Source organism: Corvus moneduloides, chromosome Z, assembly GCF_009650955.1.
Source record: "Corvus moneduloides isolate bCorMon1 chromosome Z, bCorMon1.pri, whole genome shotgun sequence".
Taxonomy (NCBI): domain Eukaryota; kingdom Metazoa; phylum Chordata; class Aves; order Passeriformes; family Corvidae; genus Corvus; species Corvus moneduloides.
In genome coordinates this window covers 45,106,022-45,127,476 of record NC_045511.1, presented here as the reverse complement: position 1 = coordinate 45,127,476, position 21,455 = coordinate 45,106,022, and the positions used below count along the sequence as shown (strand labels likewise).

General features: G+C 38.2%; 1 protein-coding gene across 2 annotated transcripts; it reads right to left on the bottom strand.

Moving 5' to 3' along the window:
- Window positions 1-124: 124 nt before the first annotated feature.
- On the bottom strand, window positions 125-21,370 carry SMC2 (structural maintenance of chromosomes 2). 2 transcript variants are annotated; one of them, XM_032095745.1, is made up of 25 exons: window positions 21,281-21,370; window positions 20,452-20,693; window positions 19,405-19,554; window positions 18,694-18,816; window positions 17,731-17,769; window positions 17,436-17,546; window positions 17,208-17,252; window positions 16,463-16,696; window positions 15,673-15,822; window positions 14,782-15,015; window positions 13,771-13,930; window positions 11,746-11,863; window positions 10,929-11,067; window positions 10,562-10,681; window positions 10,018-10,222; window positions 9,296-9,431; window positions 8,184-8,308; window positions 7,148-7,341; window positions 6,714-6,857; window positions 6,274-6,468; window positions 5,512-5,712; window positions 4,581-4,697; window positions 3,150-3,310; window positions 1,805-1,952; window positions 125-871 (listed from the first exon to the last, which is right to left on the bottom strand). In XM_032095745.1, the coding sequence occupies exons 2-25, from the start codon at window positions 20,617-20,619 to the stop codon at window positions 707-709; spliced, it is 3,582 nt and encodes a 1,193-aa protein (XP_031951636.1). In that variant the 5' UTR covers window positions 20,620-20,693; window positions 21,281-21,370; the 3' UTR covers window positions 125-706. The 2 variants fall into 2 exon arrangements, with proteins under 2 accessions (XP_031951636.1, XP_031951637.1); XM_032095746.1 differs by having other exon boundaries at window positions 20,452-20,657.
- Between the last annotated feature and the right edge of the window lie 85 nt (window positions 21,371-21,455).

Sequence of the window (21,455 nt, the reverse complement as noted above, 5' to 3'; positions counted from 1 at the left end):
CCTGTGCTGTGGTGAGCAGAGACCTGCTCTGCAGTGCTGTGACAAAGTTGGGTTTCTGTGGTTTGGGTATGAGCCCCACAGACATGTCATTTCTGGCCAGTGAAAGCAGCAGGATACATTCCAGTAAGTTCAAAATTGAGAAAGGGTTTAATTCTGAGTAGGCGCTATTCAGTGAAAAATAACAAGCACACACATCAGCAGGTAATGTACTTAATAGCAACAAGTCAGGAAATTGTAAAAATAGCTTGGAAGTTAGTTGTTGATGATTGCTTTGCTCCTTAATAAAAAACTACATACCAACAACAATTGGTATGACACTGTTCTCTGGGATTTGACAACAGGCAAGGAAGATTGTTACTACACTTTACAACAGGTCTTCTGAATGCTGTAGAACACTGGTAGCTGAATCAGATTTTCCTCATTAATTAAAAAGCTTTGTAAACTTAAAGCTACTACTTATATACATTTATATGTAAATGCTTATGGATTTACAGGCATTACAGCACACCAAGAGGATTGAAATTGTCCAGCTTACTAAATAGAACAGACTTTTTCCTATGCATTTCAGTTCTTAATAAGATGCAGATATGAACTAATAGCTAAAACATTAAAAGACATTTTAAAAAATTTAAAAAGCAATGGGGAGCACTTAAGAAGGTGCTACTGCACGTCAAGGACCACTGCTTCCCAGCTCTGCAGGTCCTCTTCACTCTTTTGTACGTTTTTTCTCAGCTTTCTTGTGGGCAGGCTCTTTTTTCCTGTTTTGAATCTGAGTGTATCTTGTAATGGTGGATATACCATCCACAAACCTGGTCTTGTAGAGGACATTTGCATTGTTGAACATTCCATCCTTCAGGGACACCACAATAAACTAAAACAAACCAGAAACACTTAAATGTTGCTACCCAAATAAAGACTTTAAACAACACTAGAAAAGGCTTCCAAAGAGAGGACTTCTTTTCCTTCATTTGGCTAATACCTCAGTAATAATTCTTAAAATACTCTAACTAAGGCCCAAGAGAATGTGCTACACGGGTCAACGTACACCCAAACACCACACTGTTTCTGCAGCTAATGACACTTCTGTCCATATCCCATCACCTGGCCTGGGATACAGCCCACAATGCAGGATCCCTGTTCATGGTGGAAGGAAACACTGGGAAAAAACAGTGCCACTAATTATGAAAGAATGCGGGATCTTAGCTAGTCAAAAGACACTACTCCATTTTACAATACTGGTAACAAATGTTCCCCTTCTCACTCTCATAATTTGGAATGGTCATGTCCTATTTGTCGCCATCAAATAGAGACAGGTACTGCCTTTTTTTCATGTACAGGTCACAATGATACAGAGATTCTTTCCAGTAGTGCCTGACTTATTTCAATAGGGTCAAAATGGAATATTTTTAACCTCAGGTTAAAGAACTCTAGGAAAAAAGAATTCAGGAAAGAAGTCATGCCTGAGAATGAAGTCATGCCTGAAATTGAGCATACCACAGATACTCCTCCCTATTGCTCCCTTTTAACCAGTGCAGCAACAACATTTAAGTTTCACCATTGTCCTATCATCAGTCTAGCTTTCAATTGAAGTAACTCAGAAATATAACACACATCCCTAGAATAAAAGACGTAAACAGCTCAGAGTCCTCAGTGCCATACTGCCTTTGGAAATAACAGATGGATCTCTGAGCAATCTGGTCTGGTGGAAGGTGTCTCTGCCGATGGCAGGGAATTGAACTGGGTGATTTTTAAGGTTTCATCCAACCCAAACCCTTTTATTACCTCAATAATTTCAAGATCATACCTGGGAGTGTCTGAAATGAGTTTGAAGCATCTGCCCAATATTCTGGGTATGAGAGAGATCAAGGGCTGCATCCACTTCATCCAAGATGTAAACTGGGGCAGGCCTGAAGAGGAGCATGGCTAATATCAAGGATAAGGCCACCAATGATCTAGTATGGAGACAAGAAAGTTATGATTTAGTCTCATCTGAAAGGCTTTGGCTTTTGAAAGCAATTGTTTGATAGGCAACAAAGGTGGTAAAGGGTCTGGAGCACAAGTCTGATGAGGGGCAGGTGCTGGGGTTGTTTAGCCTGGACAGAAGGAGGGACATTATTGCTCTCTACAACTAGCTGAAAGGAGGGTGTAGCCAGGTAGAGGTTGGCCTCTTCTCCCAGGTAACAAGAGACAGGACAAGAGGAAATGGCCTCAAGTTATGCCAGTGTAGCTTTAGATGGGATATTAGCAAAAATTTCTTCACTGAAATGGTTATCAAGCATGGAATGGGTTGCCCACAGAAGTGGTTGAGTCAGCACCCATGGAGGGATTTAGAAGACATGTAGATGTGGGGCTTAGCAACATGGTTTAATGGTGGACCTGGCACTGTTAAGTTTATGGCTGGACTCGAACTTAAGAGAGCTTTTCCAGCCTAAACAATTCCATGATTCTAAAATGCTCTCTCAAAAGCACATTACTGCTATGATTCTGAAGAAATGGAATCACAGCTTCCCATTTCAAAATGTGAAGTCTTCTGTCAGAAACAGCAAATATTACTTCTTATTGAAAGACCAAATTAGTTGGGTGATGATATTTAAAATTATGCTCTTGCTCTATTTTCAATTCTGAGTTGTGCAATGATGTTTTTCAATGGCTGGTTCTTGAAGTATTCTGTCCTTAGAAAGTTCTGTATCTCTGTCTCACCTCTTCCCAAATTCTGTTTCTGCTTTTCAGTTTGTTAAGGTTTTTTTCCTTAGAAGTTGCAAAGAAGCACATGCTCTACACAGTAGACACTGGAGAAGAAAACTGTTGCCATGGAACTACTTTTATACTGGGAAATACTTGTCTATATAGATTTTTGTGGTTACAACTCAAGGAGAGGACCATTTAATTCAACATTATGTCTACAGTTAAAGGTGGTTTTCTCACCAATTCATTTTTTATGCCACTTCTGTGTGGAGTAAAATCTAAATAAAGCATTGTTCTAAGTCAGAATGCATTAATAGTGCTTCCAATATTGAGTCCATTTGGAAGAAGGCAGAGTCCCTGACTTGACAAGGAAAAGATTAATCGTTTGCTTTTCAGAACTTTAATTAGTTAAGACATATCAACTACATAAACAATGACAATGGAAAACAAATGAATTCACCAACCTTTGTCCTCCACTAAGTTCTGTTAAGTTTTCCTTCCATGTGTTTCCTAAGGCAACTCTGAACTCCATACCAACCAAGACATTGTTAGCTTTAGAGGCTGCCAGCATAGCTCTGGCTCCAGGTAGGAGTGTTGAGAAAATGGAACCAAAGTCCTCATTCACCTAGAAGTCAGACCACAAAAGATGTATGAATGTGCTTTGGATCAAGAGCACAAAGAGTGGAAAACTTAGTGGTGAGCAGCACGACACTCGAGACATCTTGCACAGTTCAACACCGTGACTTCCATGTGACACACAAGGACAGTGAGAAACCAGCAGCTTTTATTTTTCTGTACTGAAGAGAGAAGCAACACCAAAGGATATATGACACCTCATACAAAGCATTTTAGAAGGATCAAATGAAAGTTGTATTGGAAGGCTTCTTTATGCTATCAGCCAGGGAAACGGGTATGCCCTCAGATTTATTAACTGGTGAATTGTGATTTCTCCTAATTAATGGACTACTAAAAGTACAAAGCACCATGTAAGAGATACACGTTGGCATCCTCCCCACTCTTTTTCTTCCCAGGTTTACTTAAGCAATGTCCAGGTATGGGATGAGATGCAACTTTATAACTGCGGATTAAAATTTCCTAGGTTTAGGAATTTATCTGAAAACACACTTATTCCACCATGCGTGATGCTTTTGAATTACAGCTCACTAATTTCTGCCAAACATGATTTTTACAATGAAAAGGTACCATTTTGTCAGTGATATCCTAAGTACAGGCAGGATAATTAATAATTAAATGGATACTTCATTTATGTGCAATTTAATCTTTGTTAAAATCAATTTTCTCAAAGGCCAAAAAGTACAAGTTCTGCTGGTACGGCAGAAAAGAAAGTGTCAAAAGATTTCCATGTAAAAAGGGATAATTTTATATTTTTGTTATTATTCATTATATGAGACAACTGGTAAAAAGGCAGAGTGCCTAGGTAACAGAAACATAAATCAGACATTGCTCTACCCCAATATTATGTATCCTGACAGTAACAGGAGCAGTACCCCAGGTCCACAGCCCTGCACTGTAGAGAGCTACACAGAACCAGAAAATTTTATCTCTGGTAAGATACTGGTTTAAGAAAAAGAAAATACCAAAAATATAACCTGACTGTATTTCAATGTACCTTAACCTTCATGAAATTTTTGTGGGCACTAAAAGGGAATGGGAAAGTAGTTTTGCAGGTTTAACTGGACCTTTACAATTCTCAGAGAATTCATGTCTTATTCTCAAAAGTGGGAATATACAGGAGAGATAAAGTGGTTATTTTTAAACATAGGTCAGGGATATTAGTTCTGAAAACAGACGGTTTTTTTTAAATATGCAAAACAGTAATCTAAGATAAATCTGATCTTCTACTAAAACATGAAGATAAATTTCAAGTGTCATACCTTCTTCCAAGCAATATCTAAAGCTGCTTTTTTCTTCTGGTCAAGCTCTTCAATAACTGCAAGAATTTTTGTCTTGTCATTCTCTACAATTCTTTTTTTCTTCGTTAAGTCATTGTACTGGTGCAATGAGAAGAAAAGATTGATTTCAATGAACTTTGTGCTCAAATGCATTTTGTGCTAATCTTACAGCTTCACTGTGTCATAGTGTAGCTATGAGATAGTCATTAACCACAAGATTAAAAGCCAGTGCATTCATTTATCTGCATGAAGGACGTACATTTTGGGATTATTTGCTAATTAAAGCAACAGAATTTTCAAAAATCAGCAAAGAGGAAAGACAACACTGCTCTGAAAGTTGCACTTCCAAGTTAATCATTTGCTTTTCCGTAGAAGAAAGGATGCTTCTGCAGGCTGATAGGAGAAAACAGCACTAGAACAGTTGAAGGGTAAAATCAGTGGGCAGTTTTGAGACAATACTGGAATAGCATGAAGATACAGATTAATTCAAGACAACCCTGCTACACCATCAAGCTGTCATGCTTGAAGATGAATATTATTTTGGTCTGCAACTTTTTAATACAGTATATAGTTCTCAGATACTCTAATGGATGCCACAAAGCTTGCTAATGCTTCAATTTAGGATAGACTGGAGTAGGAAGGAATAAAGTAGTATTTTTCACCGTCCAAAGTCAACATTATGAGTAACTTAGAAACCTGGTGTGCCAATGAAGGGTTCAAAGATGTAAGATTAGTATGAAACAACCAGCAAAAGATTTCCTGCTATCTCATGAAGGTTTAGTTTCATTTTTGGTGTACTGAGAAATAGAGCATGTGAAAACATAAAGCTACATTATATATATATCTGTATATATTGTATATACCATATGACCCGCTTGCCCAATCTTTATAGGCTAAAGCACAGAATGCTTACCCTCTCCTCTACGTCAGAAAGCATGTTCATAGCTCTCGTGTTCACATTCCTTTCCAACCTCTCTTTATGCTCCTGCAATTTCTGCAGCTTCTGACTTGCTTCTTTAGGATTGGTACTTTTGAAATCATAGCGTGTGTTTGGCTGGCCAAAGTGTGCTTTATCTGAAGCGATCCACTGGTGTTCTTTCAGCATTTTGGCCACCTGGAAGCAAAAAGATATATTGAGGCTTTTTCCTCACACTTCTCAAATGTGAACTAAAATTTAAAGAAAAAAACAAACCAGGAAAAGCCTCCCACCTACATTCTGAGGTTACCACATTAATTCTTCTACCCCAATGCAGCACAGGTACATATCTTTACAATGCTTTGTGTGCTTTCCTTGACTGTGGGCGAACCAAGAATTTAAGGTAGCTTTCACATATATCTCATTTACTTACTTGAAACTCTATTTTTCTACATCTGAACTATACCAATGTCACTGCATCTTAGAATTACCTTCTTTAATTAGTTATCTAATTTGTCCATACAGTCGGAGTGTTCTTACCGATCACTTTTTTCTGTGATCTACCCTCTGTTACTCCATACAGATAAGCTCTTTTACAATGTACAATTTCCACTCCCTCTTCCTCAGATAAAACTTTTCACATTGAGAGCTGCAAATATGACAGTGCTTAGGGGAAAAAGGGCTCTTTCCTTTGCCTGTGGCAAGGGAAATAACCATTCTTGGTCACAAGATATGAAGAAAAGCACACTTTTGAAATACCTTGGCAGCAGCATCAGCAGCGTCTTGTTGACATTTGGTGATGCTGTGTTCTAATTCTTTAACCTTAAGCTGTAATTCATTTTTTTTTTCTCTGTATTTTACCATCTCTGCAGATTTGTCTTTAATTGCATTATCATGTAATGCAATTACTTCCTTTTGCTTGGCAAGCTCCTTCTGTGATGTCTCTACAGATTCCTGAAAAAGCAAATCAGCAGACATTTATTGGCCTCCTTTACAAAGCTGGCATTAGAACCTTATTAGAACCGACACAGCAAGGAGAAAAAATTCACATGTGAAATTTTGAAGCAAAAAAGTAACTACCTCAGCTAAATGATTGTGGTAAGCAAGTCAGAGAAAAAAATGCACATTATAATGTGAGGTTCAGAGGATCACACACAGTAACATCAAAACGGATAATGAAACACAGTATTCACTTTTACCTCTGTCTTAGCCACTTCAGCCAGCATAGCATCAACTTGCTCCTGGTAGGATTTGATTGCTTCCTCTGCAGCTGCTATCTGTTGTTTATAGGAGGCCTGTTCTTGTCTCAGCTCTTCAAGTTCCAGAACTAAAGCTTTGACTTCCTAGAGAGATGTTTTCCAATTTATTAGTTATATTTAAATGGAAAGAATTAAGATTCGGTTTGATGTAGTAAATGCTGTAGAAGATTAACAGTACCCGTTCTTGAGCAAGGGTGCAATCTCACAAAAACAAAGAAACAGAAAAAACCTCAGACAGTGCCTATGTCAGTGACTATACGGTAATACATTAAGCCCAAAAACTGAGAGCATCAAAACCTCAGGAGAATCAAACTTCCTGATTTTTGCAGCCACTTTTAACACTGAGAAAACTGCCAACGGAGGTGAAGTTTTACCTGCTGCATATCTTTTATTTTTTTGCTTGAAGCATCTGCCTTTTTCTTGGCATCATTTAGCTTCTGCTCCGCATTTTTTCGTTCTTTTAGATATTCCGCTTCTGCATTTTTAATTTTATTCTCTAATTCCTTGTATTTTTCTTCTGCTTTCTTTTTGCTCTCTTCCGTTTTGTTTAATGTCTCTTCACACTCCACTGAACCAAGAAGTAGAATACTGAGATGGGGCACTGTTGTCATCTTTAAACTTAAACACCAACTAACTCTCTCTTTGCCTCCAATTGAAAAAAAGTGGTTGAACACTCAGTAATTGCTGAAGCCAGATACTTTAATGATTACTCTAAGACACTGTGCCATTGCTACCAATGATTGGTAGGGACCAAAGAGACAACCAGCCATTATGGAAATATGACCTTTTTTTTGACAGAGGGAAAAATATGGCAAGTCTCAGGATCAGTAAGTAATTAATCAGATGGCTACCTAACAAGATATCACCTCATCCCTAGAATACTATGCCTAGATATGTATCACGTCTGTGATTTTTTTTTTAAGATATTTTACTTGTTGCTGCATTTTGGGCATTTTTGTCTTTCCTTAGCTATATGAAACACAACTTCTTTTCAATGCTTTCTTGTCATGAAAACTACATTACTAACCTTAAATATCTACAGAACAGATGGCTTGAAAAAAATCAAGGATTACGGAAATATGGGATTAAATCCATTTTTAAACTTCCCTGCAAAGACACATTTTCCTTTATTATAAAGTATTAATTATTTTTAAATGGAATATAACATTTATATAGGTTATATAGGAGTATAACCTTTACAGTAAGAGAATGACCAACTGTAAGCAAATCACCTCTATGCAAGTATACTATGATTCTGCATTTGTTACATGTTCCAAAATACAAAGCTAGTATTTCCAAAGTGAAAAGTATTTCTTTCTTAAATAAAGATTCTGTTACTCAAACAGCCTGATATCCATCTCATTCTCAGCAATTAGTTTTCAGTTAAAAGAGTAAGAACACATTTGTCACCAATGGTTTTCTTCAGGGCAAGCAGCTCTTCCTCTTGTTTGTGGTAAGCACTTTGATCAAGCTGCTGCTTCAACAGCTCTGCTCCCTCAGACGTCATCTCCCATTGCTGCTTCAGATACTGGTACCTTTGGAGAGAGTAGTGACACACACTGCTATATGGAAGGGTACCCAGCATCTCACTTTCAAAGCTGAAGTAAGTAGCTAAATATCTGTATACCATTTCTTATGTGAGATACAGTGATGACTGTAGGGCAAATAAGCTCAAATGAATGAAAATCTGATAGAATTGCTTTGATAATAATTGTGAGGTTTGTAGGCATGTAAATTATTATATATGCAGCTCCTGCCATTTAGCCCTGATCTGCCACATTAAAAACAAACGTAACACATGGAATTTGGCAACAATTTAGAGATCACCTTGTTTTTCCAACCAGCAGTATGACAGATGTTAAGCTGAAGAATTAAAGAAAAGATATCTAAAAGCAAAAGTTCCTTCCTCCTCTTGGCTGTATTTCTGGAAGTCTACTGCAGCTCAAAACAACTTGAAAAAATGAATCCAGCTGGTAGATAGCCTGTTATGCAACACTACCTCCTTATGGCATTTTTGCAGAACTGACTGAACATATTTTTCTATTTCATCTTTTAATACGGTATTCAGTAATTGAGTAGCTGAAAATCAAATAAACTTAAAATTATTTAAGTCCTTACAGCAGTATCACTCAGATACTCGTTTTTATGATCTTTTTATTTTCTTGCAAGAAAAATAAGACTGACCACAAATTGGAATTCTGTACAGATGTTAAAGATATGTCTGGAACAGACCCATTCTCCAACAGACTTCATGAAACTTCAACCAATTTAAAGCAGACATCAATGTGTACCCTTTTTTTTCCTGTATTATCCAAAACAAAGGTTTTTTTGGTGTTACCTAAAAACTGAATGTGCTTTTTGATTGAACTTACCAATCATATTGGGAGGAGAGGGAGGAAGGGAATTATCTTCTGCATATTACACTTGCAAAAGGCCCTATGGCCTCTCAAAACAACTCGTTATATTAAATTTACTAAGTCACATTAAGAGAGATTATACACATTTTATAGTGGAAACCTTACTTATCAGCAACCGTCATCAAGCTTGCCAACTCCTTCTCTACAGCTGCAAGTTCAGATTCCTTCTTCTTGAGTTCTATTTCAACATCTTTCATTTCTTGGAATTTAGACAATATTGGTGCAGCTTGTGAGGATGCACCTGTTAAATGAAAAAAAATAAAAACCCAGGCTAATTGGAATTAGACCAGTGGATTCACCATTGGTAATTGCAAATTCTAAACATTAATAATGACTCGGGTTGATGATTTATTTTAGTTGAGAAACAGATAAGGCAGGTAGGCTAAAGTCAGAGTTCTCAGTGGACAAAGACTACCTTCTCTCTTACAGAACTTAGTTCTGCAGGCTTTGAACACTACACATGCATGTCTTGAGCAAACAACTAACTTTTCAGAATTTATGAAATTATTGCAAATCAATGATGAATTACTTCAAAAAGTGCTCAAATTCCAAGCACTTCTGCTTCCAACAGGATTATACAGTCAAATAAGATTTAAGTATTTAAAAATCTAAATTACTTTATGCAAAGTTTGTCATTAATGTTTTCTTAAACTAATTAATACTATTTCAGCTGAAGACAATTTTAGCTCAAACAGATTATTCCCGGTATGTGTCTAAACAAAAAGGTCACTGTTCATTTTTATAAAAAGTATGCAAGAGCCCTAAACACATCAACAGACACACAACATTGTTGTTAGTATTATTATATGAGTAGAACCAGCAATTGCCTCCATGCAGAGTTCCCTGGGGATCAAACACATCTCCATCAAGAGTAACACTTCTCGTCATTATCCTTTTGTCAAAAGTCACTTTCTTAGCATTATCCATATTGTTGCAGACCAGTGTTGTTCCAAAGACATATTCCATTGCTTTCTGCAGTTCAGATTCATATACAATTAGGGAAACGGCTAAATGCAAGTTAGCACGGCCAGCCTAGAAATCAAATGAAATGCAATTAATATACCTTAACTTATAAGAAGTTTCAAATCTTTCAGATCCTTTCAATCAGTGATTTCTGTCTTTTGTTGATAAAATCTCTTTCTAAAAGTATCATTACATTTTAAAACTATTTCAGTTATAAGTGGAATAATTAATACCCACTTAAACCTCACGTAACTGAAAGGATACAAAGGAAAACAAAATCAATATACCCTCAAACCTTGTAGAAATTCATATTAGTAAAACCATTAAGAATCCCAAGTTTTTAGTACAGAAATAAATTGAAAATGGGACAGAAGAAATAAAGTGTAAAGAGTGTATTTTTTTACATACCAAGCTTTGGGCCAACTTGACCGTGTCTTCTTGAACACACCTGGCTGAAATTTTGTTCAATGGAATGATGGTGCATCGATGCTGTAGTTCACCCTTTTCTAAAAGCTTTTTGCCAGTAACCTCAAATGAAAAATAGTTACAAAGCACACCTGAGTACACAAGGGGTTTTGTAAAGTGAGACAATAGGGCACTGGAAGAAGAACACACTGCTGCCACCAACTATGCAAGACTTCCTTGACCCAATTTAAACATGTACATGTGTCCAAACCCCTCTCAAGCATTCAGTAACAAGGCACATGCTTGCCAACCCCAAATCATACAATCACATCTCAAAATTCAGAGTTCTGTACTAAAGCAATAAACTTACCTCTGTGTCCACAATAATGTTGTAGAGTTTCCCTCCAGCCACTGCTTCCAGGGCTTTGGCATTGGATGGATCTTTCACAGTGAAAAGAGATGCAACAGGGCCTTTCACATGGTTTAGATTCCAATCTTTTTCTGGATGTCTTAAAATAAATATAAATTATGACAATGAATCATGTTTGGTTTTCTCCCACACATCTTAAAAAAATTTATATTTAAAACTCATTATGCTTATTATTCTGGTATAAGCAATTCTAAATTCTATCAGAAAGAGAACCCCACGCAAAAAATGGTTAAATTGAATACTTCACAGCAAAAGACTTGCCAATAAAGAGTCAGTTATATAGTCATTAAAATAATGCAATTCCTGATTTATTCACCCAATTTTCAATTGATTTTTCCAATGGGTTCTGTTATTACCACAGCTATAAGAATATGTTCAGCCTGTAACACAAACAGTTAAACCTGGGGGTATACATACTTGACTGGAGTTGACCTCCAAAGAGCAAGTCTACTCGTCACAGGCAGGAAACAATGATTACACATTTTTGCAGTTTAGACCTTTGGATTCTATGGCTTTAGATACTGAAGTTATGACTTGAAAATGCCATCAGACAAAACTTAAATTCTAGTGACTTTGATAAGACTGTAACATTTCCTGACTTTCCCCACCACCTTCCCCCTTCACTTTGCAGCACAGGTAAGACAGTCATTATTGACTGGCACTAAAAGGAAAGCAAGAGCTAAGACGGTGGAATTATCTGGTAAAAGGCCCCCAAAAGCCCTTTCAAACCTCTTTCAAGATCATGCTGAGATCTTACTTGTATGTAAAATGTAGATAAGGAAACTTTGCCATTAAACTTTCGCTCAGTTCTCTCAGCCGACTGATATCAGAAATCAATGCCTTCTTTTTTGCTAGGAGGGCTTCTCCTTTCTCTTCTTCGGAGTTGAACAAAAGTAGTAGACATATAACCAGAGCAGAGAAATCCGTTAGCTTAAAAATTGGTATTCTACACTGTTTATCTACATATACGTAGAGAATACTTACTTAGAAGACTTCCTAAAATTCTTTGTAAATTTTCAGACTAAAAAAATTCATACCATCATGACACCAAACATGCAAAGAGAAAGTTCAAAGTGTCATATTCTTCCCTAAAGGTTACTTGGAATTTCAACAGTTTTGCGTAGTGTCTGAAACAAATGTTACCTGGCATGAGAAACAAACTCTAAGAAGTGTTTTAGGTACAGAAAACCAGTAAGCAATAGGGATGTTGGTCCCTTTTCCCATTAAATTTTACCTGGAATTTAATTGTGCCATCAAACTTCAAAACGTTTGGCCCAAACAAAGTTTATAAAATCAAATTATTTTAAGCTGCTTTCTGTGGAAGTTTAAGAGTTTGTGGAGCCTAGATCAGGGAAATTTCTTTATGAGTGAAAGCAGCATACTTGATTTTTCACATCCCTCCTGCACTGGGGTCTGGGTGAGATGGAGTTAACATCCCCCACAGCAGCCCTCATAGTGCTGTTCTTTGTGTTTCTACTAGAAAGGCATAGATGTAACACAGTTTTGGCTACTGCTAAGCATGCTGGGACAGCATCAAGGGTGTCCCTCCAGCTCCTCTTCCAAAAGCCAGTAGGCTGTGGGTGGGCAATAGAGTGGGAGGGGACATAGCCAGGATATGGGGTCCAAGGGATGTTCCATACTATTACGAAGGTGTACTCATTAGTAAAAGCTATGGGAAAGGACAAGAGGAGGGAGCATCCATTATTAAGGCCTTTGTCTTCCAAAACAGCCTTTAGGCATATACTGAGGTCCTACTTCACAGGAAGGAGTTGAACATTGCCTCCTAATTCCTGATGGGAAGCAGAGCATAATTTTTTTTGTTTTCCTTTGCTTCTGCATCCTCCAGCCAGCTCCAAGACAGACCTGCCACTGGTCAAGGCCAAGACCATCACTGATGGTGGTGAAGCCTCTGGGATAACATATTACAGAAGGGGAAATAAAAGCCAAACCTATCTGCAGTGGCCAGAAAGACGAGTGACAATATGTGAGAGGAAAAGCCCTGAAGACACCAAGGCCAGTGAAGGAGAGGCAGGAGGTGCTCCAGGCACTGGAGCCGAGATTCCCCTGCAGTCCATGGTGCAGACCATGGTGAGGTAGGTGTGCCCTGCAACCCACGGAAGTACACAGTGTAGTAGATATCCACCTGCAGCCTGTGGAAGCCCAGACTGGAGCAGAGTCCTGTCAGAGCCTTTAGACCCATGGACAGAGGAGCAGGTTTGCTGGCAGGATGTGTGACCCCCCATAGGGGACCCACACTGGAGTAGCCTGCTCCTGAGGGACTGCACCCCATGCTGGAGCAGTTTGTGAAGAACTGCAGGCCATGCGAAGGATTCACATTGGAGAAGCCCATGAAGGACTGCTTCCCTTGGGAGGAGCCCCATGGTGGAGCAGGGGAAGGGTGCAAGTCCTGCCCCTGAGGAGGAAGGAGTGGCAGAGACAACATGTGAGGAACTGACTGCAGACCCCGTTCCCTGTTCCCTGGCACTACTCACAGAGAGGAGGTACAGAAGATCAGGAACGAAATAGAGCCTGGGAAATTACATTAAATTGATTTCCCCAAGTTATGTCTATTTTGCCTATGGCAGTAATTGCCAAGTGATCTCTCCCTGTCCTTGTCTCGACACACGAGCTTTTGCCATTTATGGTCTCCTCTGTCTAGTTGAGAAGGGGTGTGGCAGAATGGCTTTGGTGGACACCTGGCATCCAGTCAGGGTCAACTCATGATACTTTTATACTCCTTTGTATACTGCCCCAACATTACGCATCAGAAGTCTGTACAGACCTGAATAGTTCAGCTCCTTTATTTTGTTCTCTAGGCTTATTTTCATTTTTTCAACATCTTCCAATGCTTTTCGGTATTTATTGTAGCCTTCGTCCACCTTTTTAACTTCATCTTCTTTTGTCTTTAATTCTTTTTGTGCATAATTCAACTTCATTTGAGCCTGTAAGGAGCAAGCAAATATGGAACCAGAGCTTCAAAGACAGTCTTGCAGGTGCAAATTTAGAACACTTGCACTATCAAGCTGCCCATGTAATTTATAAAATTTTCCACTAGTTGCAGATATGACAAAAAGCAGCCTTGGCTTTTGAAAATAATGGCACAGGTCATCTGGAAACAAAAACATAGATCGTGTATTTAACGATGGTAACATATTAGAACATGAACAGAGTCTGAGAAGAAACAAAGTAAAATAAGGTGGGATACAGCTACTGTTTTACTTAATGGAGACGAATTTCTCCTTAAGTGAGACAAGGAAAAGTGAACTTTGAAAATTTAAACTCCACTCTCAGAGCCACCCCAGCAGAGGTTTTCTATCTTAAGACAAAACAAGTGTCATCTCTTTCAGTTGTGTGATGAGCATACAGTTTAACTAAGGAGAAAATAGCTTCTTCTAAACTCTCCATTTCACAGTCTCAGGCATCTTTATTTTGATTCCATTAAGTTTTACTGTAGAAATCTCTTAGTTTGATTGTGTATCACGGACAACAGTCTTAATTTTTTCCTATTCAGTACTATTGATCATTTGAGTACAGTGAGTCCTTCTTTGTATCTCAAATGCCACTTTCTAATACTTCCTCACAGCAATGCTAAAGCATTTTTCTGTGCAAGGATATTTTGTTTGTATTTTATCAAAAAGTTAGCTTAATGCGTATGCCAAAATGTAAAATATCTTGCACAGATATTCTGCACCTCTTTTCATTGATCTTTCAAGCATGCGTTTGTCAACTGGTTTTCAGACAATTTTCAAAAGCATGAAGGCAGGTCTGAGACAGGCTGAGCTTTTCTCCTTACCTGTTTAGCCTCTGTTACTGCTTTGCCAATTTCATTTTTGCAGATCATCATCTGTCCTGAAAGAGTAGCTTCTTCACCATCCTTATTGCTGGACAGGCCAGCAGACACAGCATTAAAATGCTGTTGCGCTGCAGCTAAAGCACGTGCATCTTTTTCACATTCTTCTTCTGAAATGTTTAGTTTTTTCTCTAAATTCTTTACCTCATTCTCCTTTGACACTAATGCTTTAGAATCCTTCAGCAAAACAAAGAACAAAAAAATAAATAAAAAACCTAAAAGGGAACCTGAGTCCATTACCTCGAAATTCATTTTGTTTAGGTGAGGAGCAACAAGTAGTTTCATCAACTACATTTCTATGACCCTTTGTCAGATTTTGTGATCTTGCAATATGTCTTTGCATGTTTTCAAATGTGTTACTTGCCCCTGAGCGTACTGAATATCTACAGACAGATGAAATACAGGAAGCGGTAACAACTGCCCAAGAACTAGGAGAATTATCTCTCTCTTCCCAATAATTAAAAAGCGATCCTCTTGCATAAAAAATACCGTCAAAAATATTCAAGGCAGAGATTTGTCATTTAATTTTAAGAGTAACATACATCCAGAAAGCATAATAGTTTGAAGCTATAGGGATCTCTGCTGAGCTTAACAGAAAATTTGGAACCATGAAGAATTGCACTTTATTTGTATTTACATCATGTGTGTTTCTAAAGGGAACCTACTACCTATGCCATACAAATTAAACAGTGCCCTTAACATTTGTCTCTGCTTTCCTGATGTAATTCTTGCCAATCATAGGATTCTTCATACCGTAACAAGAAAGAAAAACCAGCTGTTCCCACAATCTGAATTAATTTAGTATGTAAAGAAAATTATATACAAATATCTTACCTTCTGCATACGTGTTACCAGTTCCTTGTACTTAACCTCTTCACTTTTTAAGTTTTGCTTCTTGAGATCAAGAGCACTTTGTGCTTTTGTATTAACTCTTTGATTTTCTGAAAGAGCAGCTTCCAGTGCACGAAGTCTACCACCTACTTCCTACAATCAGTAATGAAGGCATTTTATTTTAGCCTCTGAAATCAATACAGTATTTGTAATATTTCATCTTCTGTTCACAGCTTTATGTAGAAGAAAATCTGACCAAGCAGGCAGTAGTCTCCAACACAAACAGGTCAGAACATCTCTTCCCTCTGTAATACAACCTAACTTGAAGCTACTATTGAAGAACCACATCATTCCATAAGATGGGACACTGTGGATTTAGACATCCAAAGACTCTATGGGCCATTCAGTAGCTAGTTAAATTTATTGCCCCCAAAATTGAAGTCAATATTGTTTACTGTCAAACAAAAGCTTGCTTACTTTTCTCTTCTTTTGAGACATCAACAAAAAGGGAGAAAAAAGTCTCTGGCAAAACTTACCATTGAATGCACAGAGTGGAAACCTGAGGGCAAACAGTTTTTATGCTTCAGTTATTTTTCATTTGCATTTCAGGCAAAAAAAACCACCCTTTAAATGGATGTCTTCTAGACAATGGCCAAAACCAACAATGAACAACGCATAATCTAAACAACCCACCAGAAGAAGAAAAGGGGATACTATCTGTAAAAATAATTCCCATGTCTTAAAATTCTTTGTATTTAGGTATTCAGATGAGCACAATTCTGTTTTTACTTACCTTATCCTTTTCCTTTTCCATCTCTGCTATGTCTTCATTAAGTTGTTTTACCTTCTGTTCAATTTCAGCCATGGATTCCTGAAACTTCTGTACATCAGACCGCATTTCCTTTAACATGTCAACGGAGGACATCTTTGTTTCTTCAGCCACAGAAAACTGATAAGCTACACAAAAGCGGCTTACATGTTCTATTTCTCGTAGTATTTTCTGGTATTCTAGATAGGATGCTCGTTCCTGAACAGACAAAAATAAAATTAAGAAAATAAACCTTAAAATTTGATGGAAAAACAGTGCTACATTAGACTACTATAGAAATCTTCTAAGCACCTCTAAACATCGGTATTTGAAAGTAAGAGGAAGGATCCTCCATGTTATTTAGTATACTTGGTATTAAACATTGCAGGCCTGCTCAGAAAAATCTCAGATAAATCAATACTCATATAATTGATTGCACACCAGAAATACCGCTTGACTTAGTTTTTTAAGAACTAAGACGCTTTTAAACATATTTTTATTTTGTTCCCTTGTTTTCTTCCTTCTTCCTGCATCTCTAGAATTTCCTGGAGGTCCAAAATGTCACAGTCTCTGTACATGGAAAGATGATAAAATTTCGCTCTCTTATAAGATTCTACAGAGCTTGAAAACATGAGATTGTTTTAGCCAAAACATACTGGTGCAGGGTAGTTGAAAATATTTTTTCAGTACTTGAAGGGCCTACCTTACCACCCTTCTAATTTTTCCATACCTCTTTCAGTTTCTGTAAAGTTGGACTGATCTCCTCATTTAAGACCTGAAACACATAGCAGAACATTTATATTCTGATTTTACCGAACCCTAAACTTTAAACATGTCTATGCATGTCTAGTTCCACATGCAGAAGAGAAACATTCTACAAGTCAAAATCCACATTAAACTAGTTGCTCGGTTATCTTTAACAAATATGAATGAAAGTGTATTTTTCAACATGTAGTACCATTTGAATGTTTTCCAGTTTGGATTCCTTCTTCTCTATGGTTTTCTGGACAGCTATTTTCTTGCATTCATACATCCTAGTACCAGCTGCTTCTTCAATCATAGCTAAAATCTAAAATGAAACAATGCAAAAAACTTTGATGCTTCCTCTTATGCTAGATTGGTTCAACTCAGTTGAACATCTCATCTCCCTCCAACACCTTTATTTTTGTTATCCCTCTCCCAACATATAGATTCTTATCATTCAAATCATTTCAGTAAAACTTCAGACAAAAAAACTCCCACAACTTTCTTACCTCTGGTGGCTTCATATTTAGAACTTTGGTAATTTGTCCCTGGTGACAGAAAGATAAAATAAGAACAGTGGTTGAGTACTATGCAGTAGTAAAAAGAAAAACCAAAACCCCAAACCCCCACTCACTTTTATACATTGTATTATAAGTTCAAGCACTTTTTAAATTTTTTTGCTACAAGAATAAACTAGTTTACTAAATAGTGTTGCTCTTCAAAGTTCAAATATGTCACTCTTTCAGGTAGCATGCTTGAAATGGCCCTTACATCGTATCTTAGGCTCAATCTCCACAGTACTGATTACTCCTTAAGGGAGTAATACAAATATATATTCTAGAGTCTCACTGGGTTGCTGATGTTAAATAAGCTCCTAATCATAAACCAGCTTTTTTGGTGATGCAGCTCATATGTAATAGGGAGAAACAGAATATATACAAAACTGTCCCCATATTCGCCATCCTCCTGGGACAGTTACATTTGAAACAATACATTCTGTTCTGTTTTATTATTCCTTGCAAATATTTCAAGGATTTGCCTAGTCCTTAACAGAGCCTTCTCAATTTATCATCCTTCTTTGGATAATTGTGACTTAAGAAGGTTCATATCTCAGCTTCATTCAAAATACTGTCTAACATGGAACATAAAGACTAGGAAATAAAATCTGTCATTTTAGCATAATAATAAAAGCAATACCTATCTCTTAAGCAGAAAAAAAATAGAAAATAAGATGGGCACATGTTTTAGAAAAGTTTGGTAACATGAGGGCCACACGAGGTCTTGTGCTACAAGATGTGTTTTAGGGCCAAACTATGCTGGACTGGAAATATTAACTACTTACCAGACGCCTCGTTTTTATTTGGTAAGATGCTACTCTAATTAGGAAATTAAGTGTTCTTCCGCTATCTCACCTGCCTTAAATTTAGTGCAAGTCCTATTCTTTCTGGATTTTATAAAGATGCACACAATACCTGCATAATAAGGAAGTAAGGATTATTGACATTGAGTCCAACAGAACAGAAGAGATCCTGCACACGGCTGTTGGCAGCATTAACACCATTGATAAGATACTTATTTCTACCTCCAACAATAACCTGGAGAACAAAGACAAAAAAAACCACTTGGTGTTGTGAGACTATAAACTGTAATAAAGACTAAAAAATCTGAGAAAATCACATGTATTATATCTTTGCATACACATGTATGTGCATACTACGAAGAACATCAGAACACAACTTGTTTGACATTTAAAATATTTAACTAAAATATAAGAAAAATTAGTCATTGAGGACAATACTGACAAACTTTCCAAAAACTCTTCTTTAAAAAACCAACCAATTAAAAAAATCGAAAACCAGAACCCCAACTTCTTCATCAGAAAAATAAAGGTTCCTTTGGACACCAAATTTAACACACCGTTCAGATGTTAAGAAGATATGAAAGCAGAAAAAACCACAAGATAGAAAATTATACCTTGCTTTATGAACATTTCTAGCTAGCACACTGGATCTACTCCTACAGTAGCTAACTAACTACACTGTGGGGGCAATGTAGAAGCCTTGCCTCTACTGCAGAAACTCAAGGACTTCAAAAATTACCCTTTTTTCCCTTGACCACTCTGTTGAGCATGGTAAAAATGTATATATATAGGTTATTAAAAAATACAGATGTTAAAGACTCACCTGCCTAGTCACAGTGATCTCATCATTAGCTTCAAATCCCAGGGGACTTCGACTCTTGTCCGAGTTATCAAAGTTAATAGATACGGTTGCCTTTGTAATTCCAGCTTGCCCATTCTTATAAACTAGGTCTTGCAAGTTGGAAGCTCGCACCTAAATCCAGGGAACAGATATATACCTTTTTGAAAGTAATTAATTTCACATTTTCATTGTACTACTGTAGGTTTTGGAGAAATTAATGAAAAAAATGAAGGTCTAGCTGTATATTTAAGAATCCATGTGAACTGACACATGGGAGCTTCAAGGCACTATCATTGTAAAACCACTAGCCGTGTGTACCAATCTAGTTTTAGTTATCCAGCTAATTGTTTCTGCATGGGGCTCCAGACAAACACTGCATACGTGTTTAAAAAAAGCCAGCCACCAGTAAATTTATTTAACAGACATTTATTTTTCACAATGCAGTTCACAGGGAAATGATTCAGAAAGTGTTCCTTGGGGGTCTGCTGGCTTTGTCTAAAACTGGGGGGAGGTAGGGATGGGAAAGAAAGGAAATCAAAAAATCACCTTCAGACAGATTAAAACTGGTGTCAGAGCACACAGTTTTTTATGAGAATAAAGCAGATATATTATCTCTTAAATAGCAGGCATTGCATGAAAACCACTTTTTAAATTTTTTATGATGAACCAGATAGCCAGATTTCAAGACCCAATCAAGAACTGAAAACATTTATTACAAATAAGTAAATTAGTACCTTTAGATGGAAAAGACCTTCGGTTTGAAGTTACCTTTTAAGTGGTTATTTTTAGTCTATTGTTTTAAGCCACATACTTTTTATAACTGTGGTATAAGGATGAAGTTGTAACTCAACCTTAATGTAAGCATGAACAACAATGACAGAGACCCAGATTTATGCAACGAAAAATCCAAATAGTAAAACTGTTTGTTTCAAAGAAGCACCACTTCAGGACTTCCGTGGGAGGTTACTCACGAGAGCAACATGAAACGTTGCTGGCAGAAGACCTTTCTTAAATGTCCCGTCTCTTTACCTGTGACAGATTGCTGATTCCCAGCACGAAACAAATGGAGTCCAAGACATTGGATTTGCCACTACCATTCAAGCCAGTAATGGCATTGAATAACGGGTCAAAGTCTTTAATTTCTGTCCTCTGAGCATAGGATTTAAAACCTTCAAGAACAATCGACTTGATGTACATCTTCTCACTCTTCCTAAGGGACCAGGCAAAGTATTCCTCTGAGAAGCAGTAAGAAAGGTATCTGGATTGTAATCCTACATATTTCAGAGTAAAGAAAAAAGAATAAGCCAATGAATCACACTGCCAAACAAACAACTAGACGTGTGAGAAAATCGAAAGAACGTATGTCTTTTACAACAAAAATATAATGCATTTATAAACGAAAAAAGCCAAGTAGACGACAGATCCAGGCAGCATCCCAACAATAATCTGTACTTCAGCATTTCTAAGCGACGTGCCTTTACACAAAGCTTATCGCGACACGTGGGTACAGTCTCATGGAAAACCACGGTTTGTCGCCAAGCGGGCCGCCAGCGAAGGCAAGAAAAGGCCCGGTGTTTCAGAACACCGCAGAGCCTGCCTTTCCCGCTTGCGGGAATGCTATACCCGTTCGGCCACACCGCCCGCGAGGGGCAAATCCCAGGTAAGCGGCAGCCTCAGCTGAGGCACCGCGAACAAGGGCCCATCACAGCCCCACCTCCGACCCTGCCGCCTTCATCCCGCTGCCCCCGCGGCCCTGCCAGTGACCCTGCTCCAGCGAGCCCTCCCTACCGGCTCTGATGCCAAATCGGCCGCGGGCAGCCCCGCCTCCCTCCCCGGTCCCGGTGCCTTGCTCGCTCACCCCTGTCCGGTGCCGCTCCCCGCCGCCGGCGCCCCGCTCGCCCAGCCCTGGCCGGCACCGCTCCCGCCGCCCGCCAGGATCGAATTTTGGCGCCAAGCGCCGCAGCCGTTAGGGGCGGTGCCTGAGGGCGGCCCCCCCCGCGCTGCCTGCCCGGCCCGCCCTGCCCTCCCCGGCA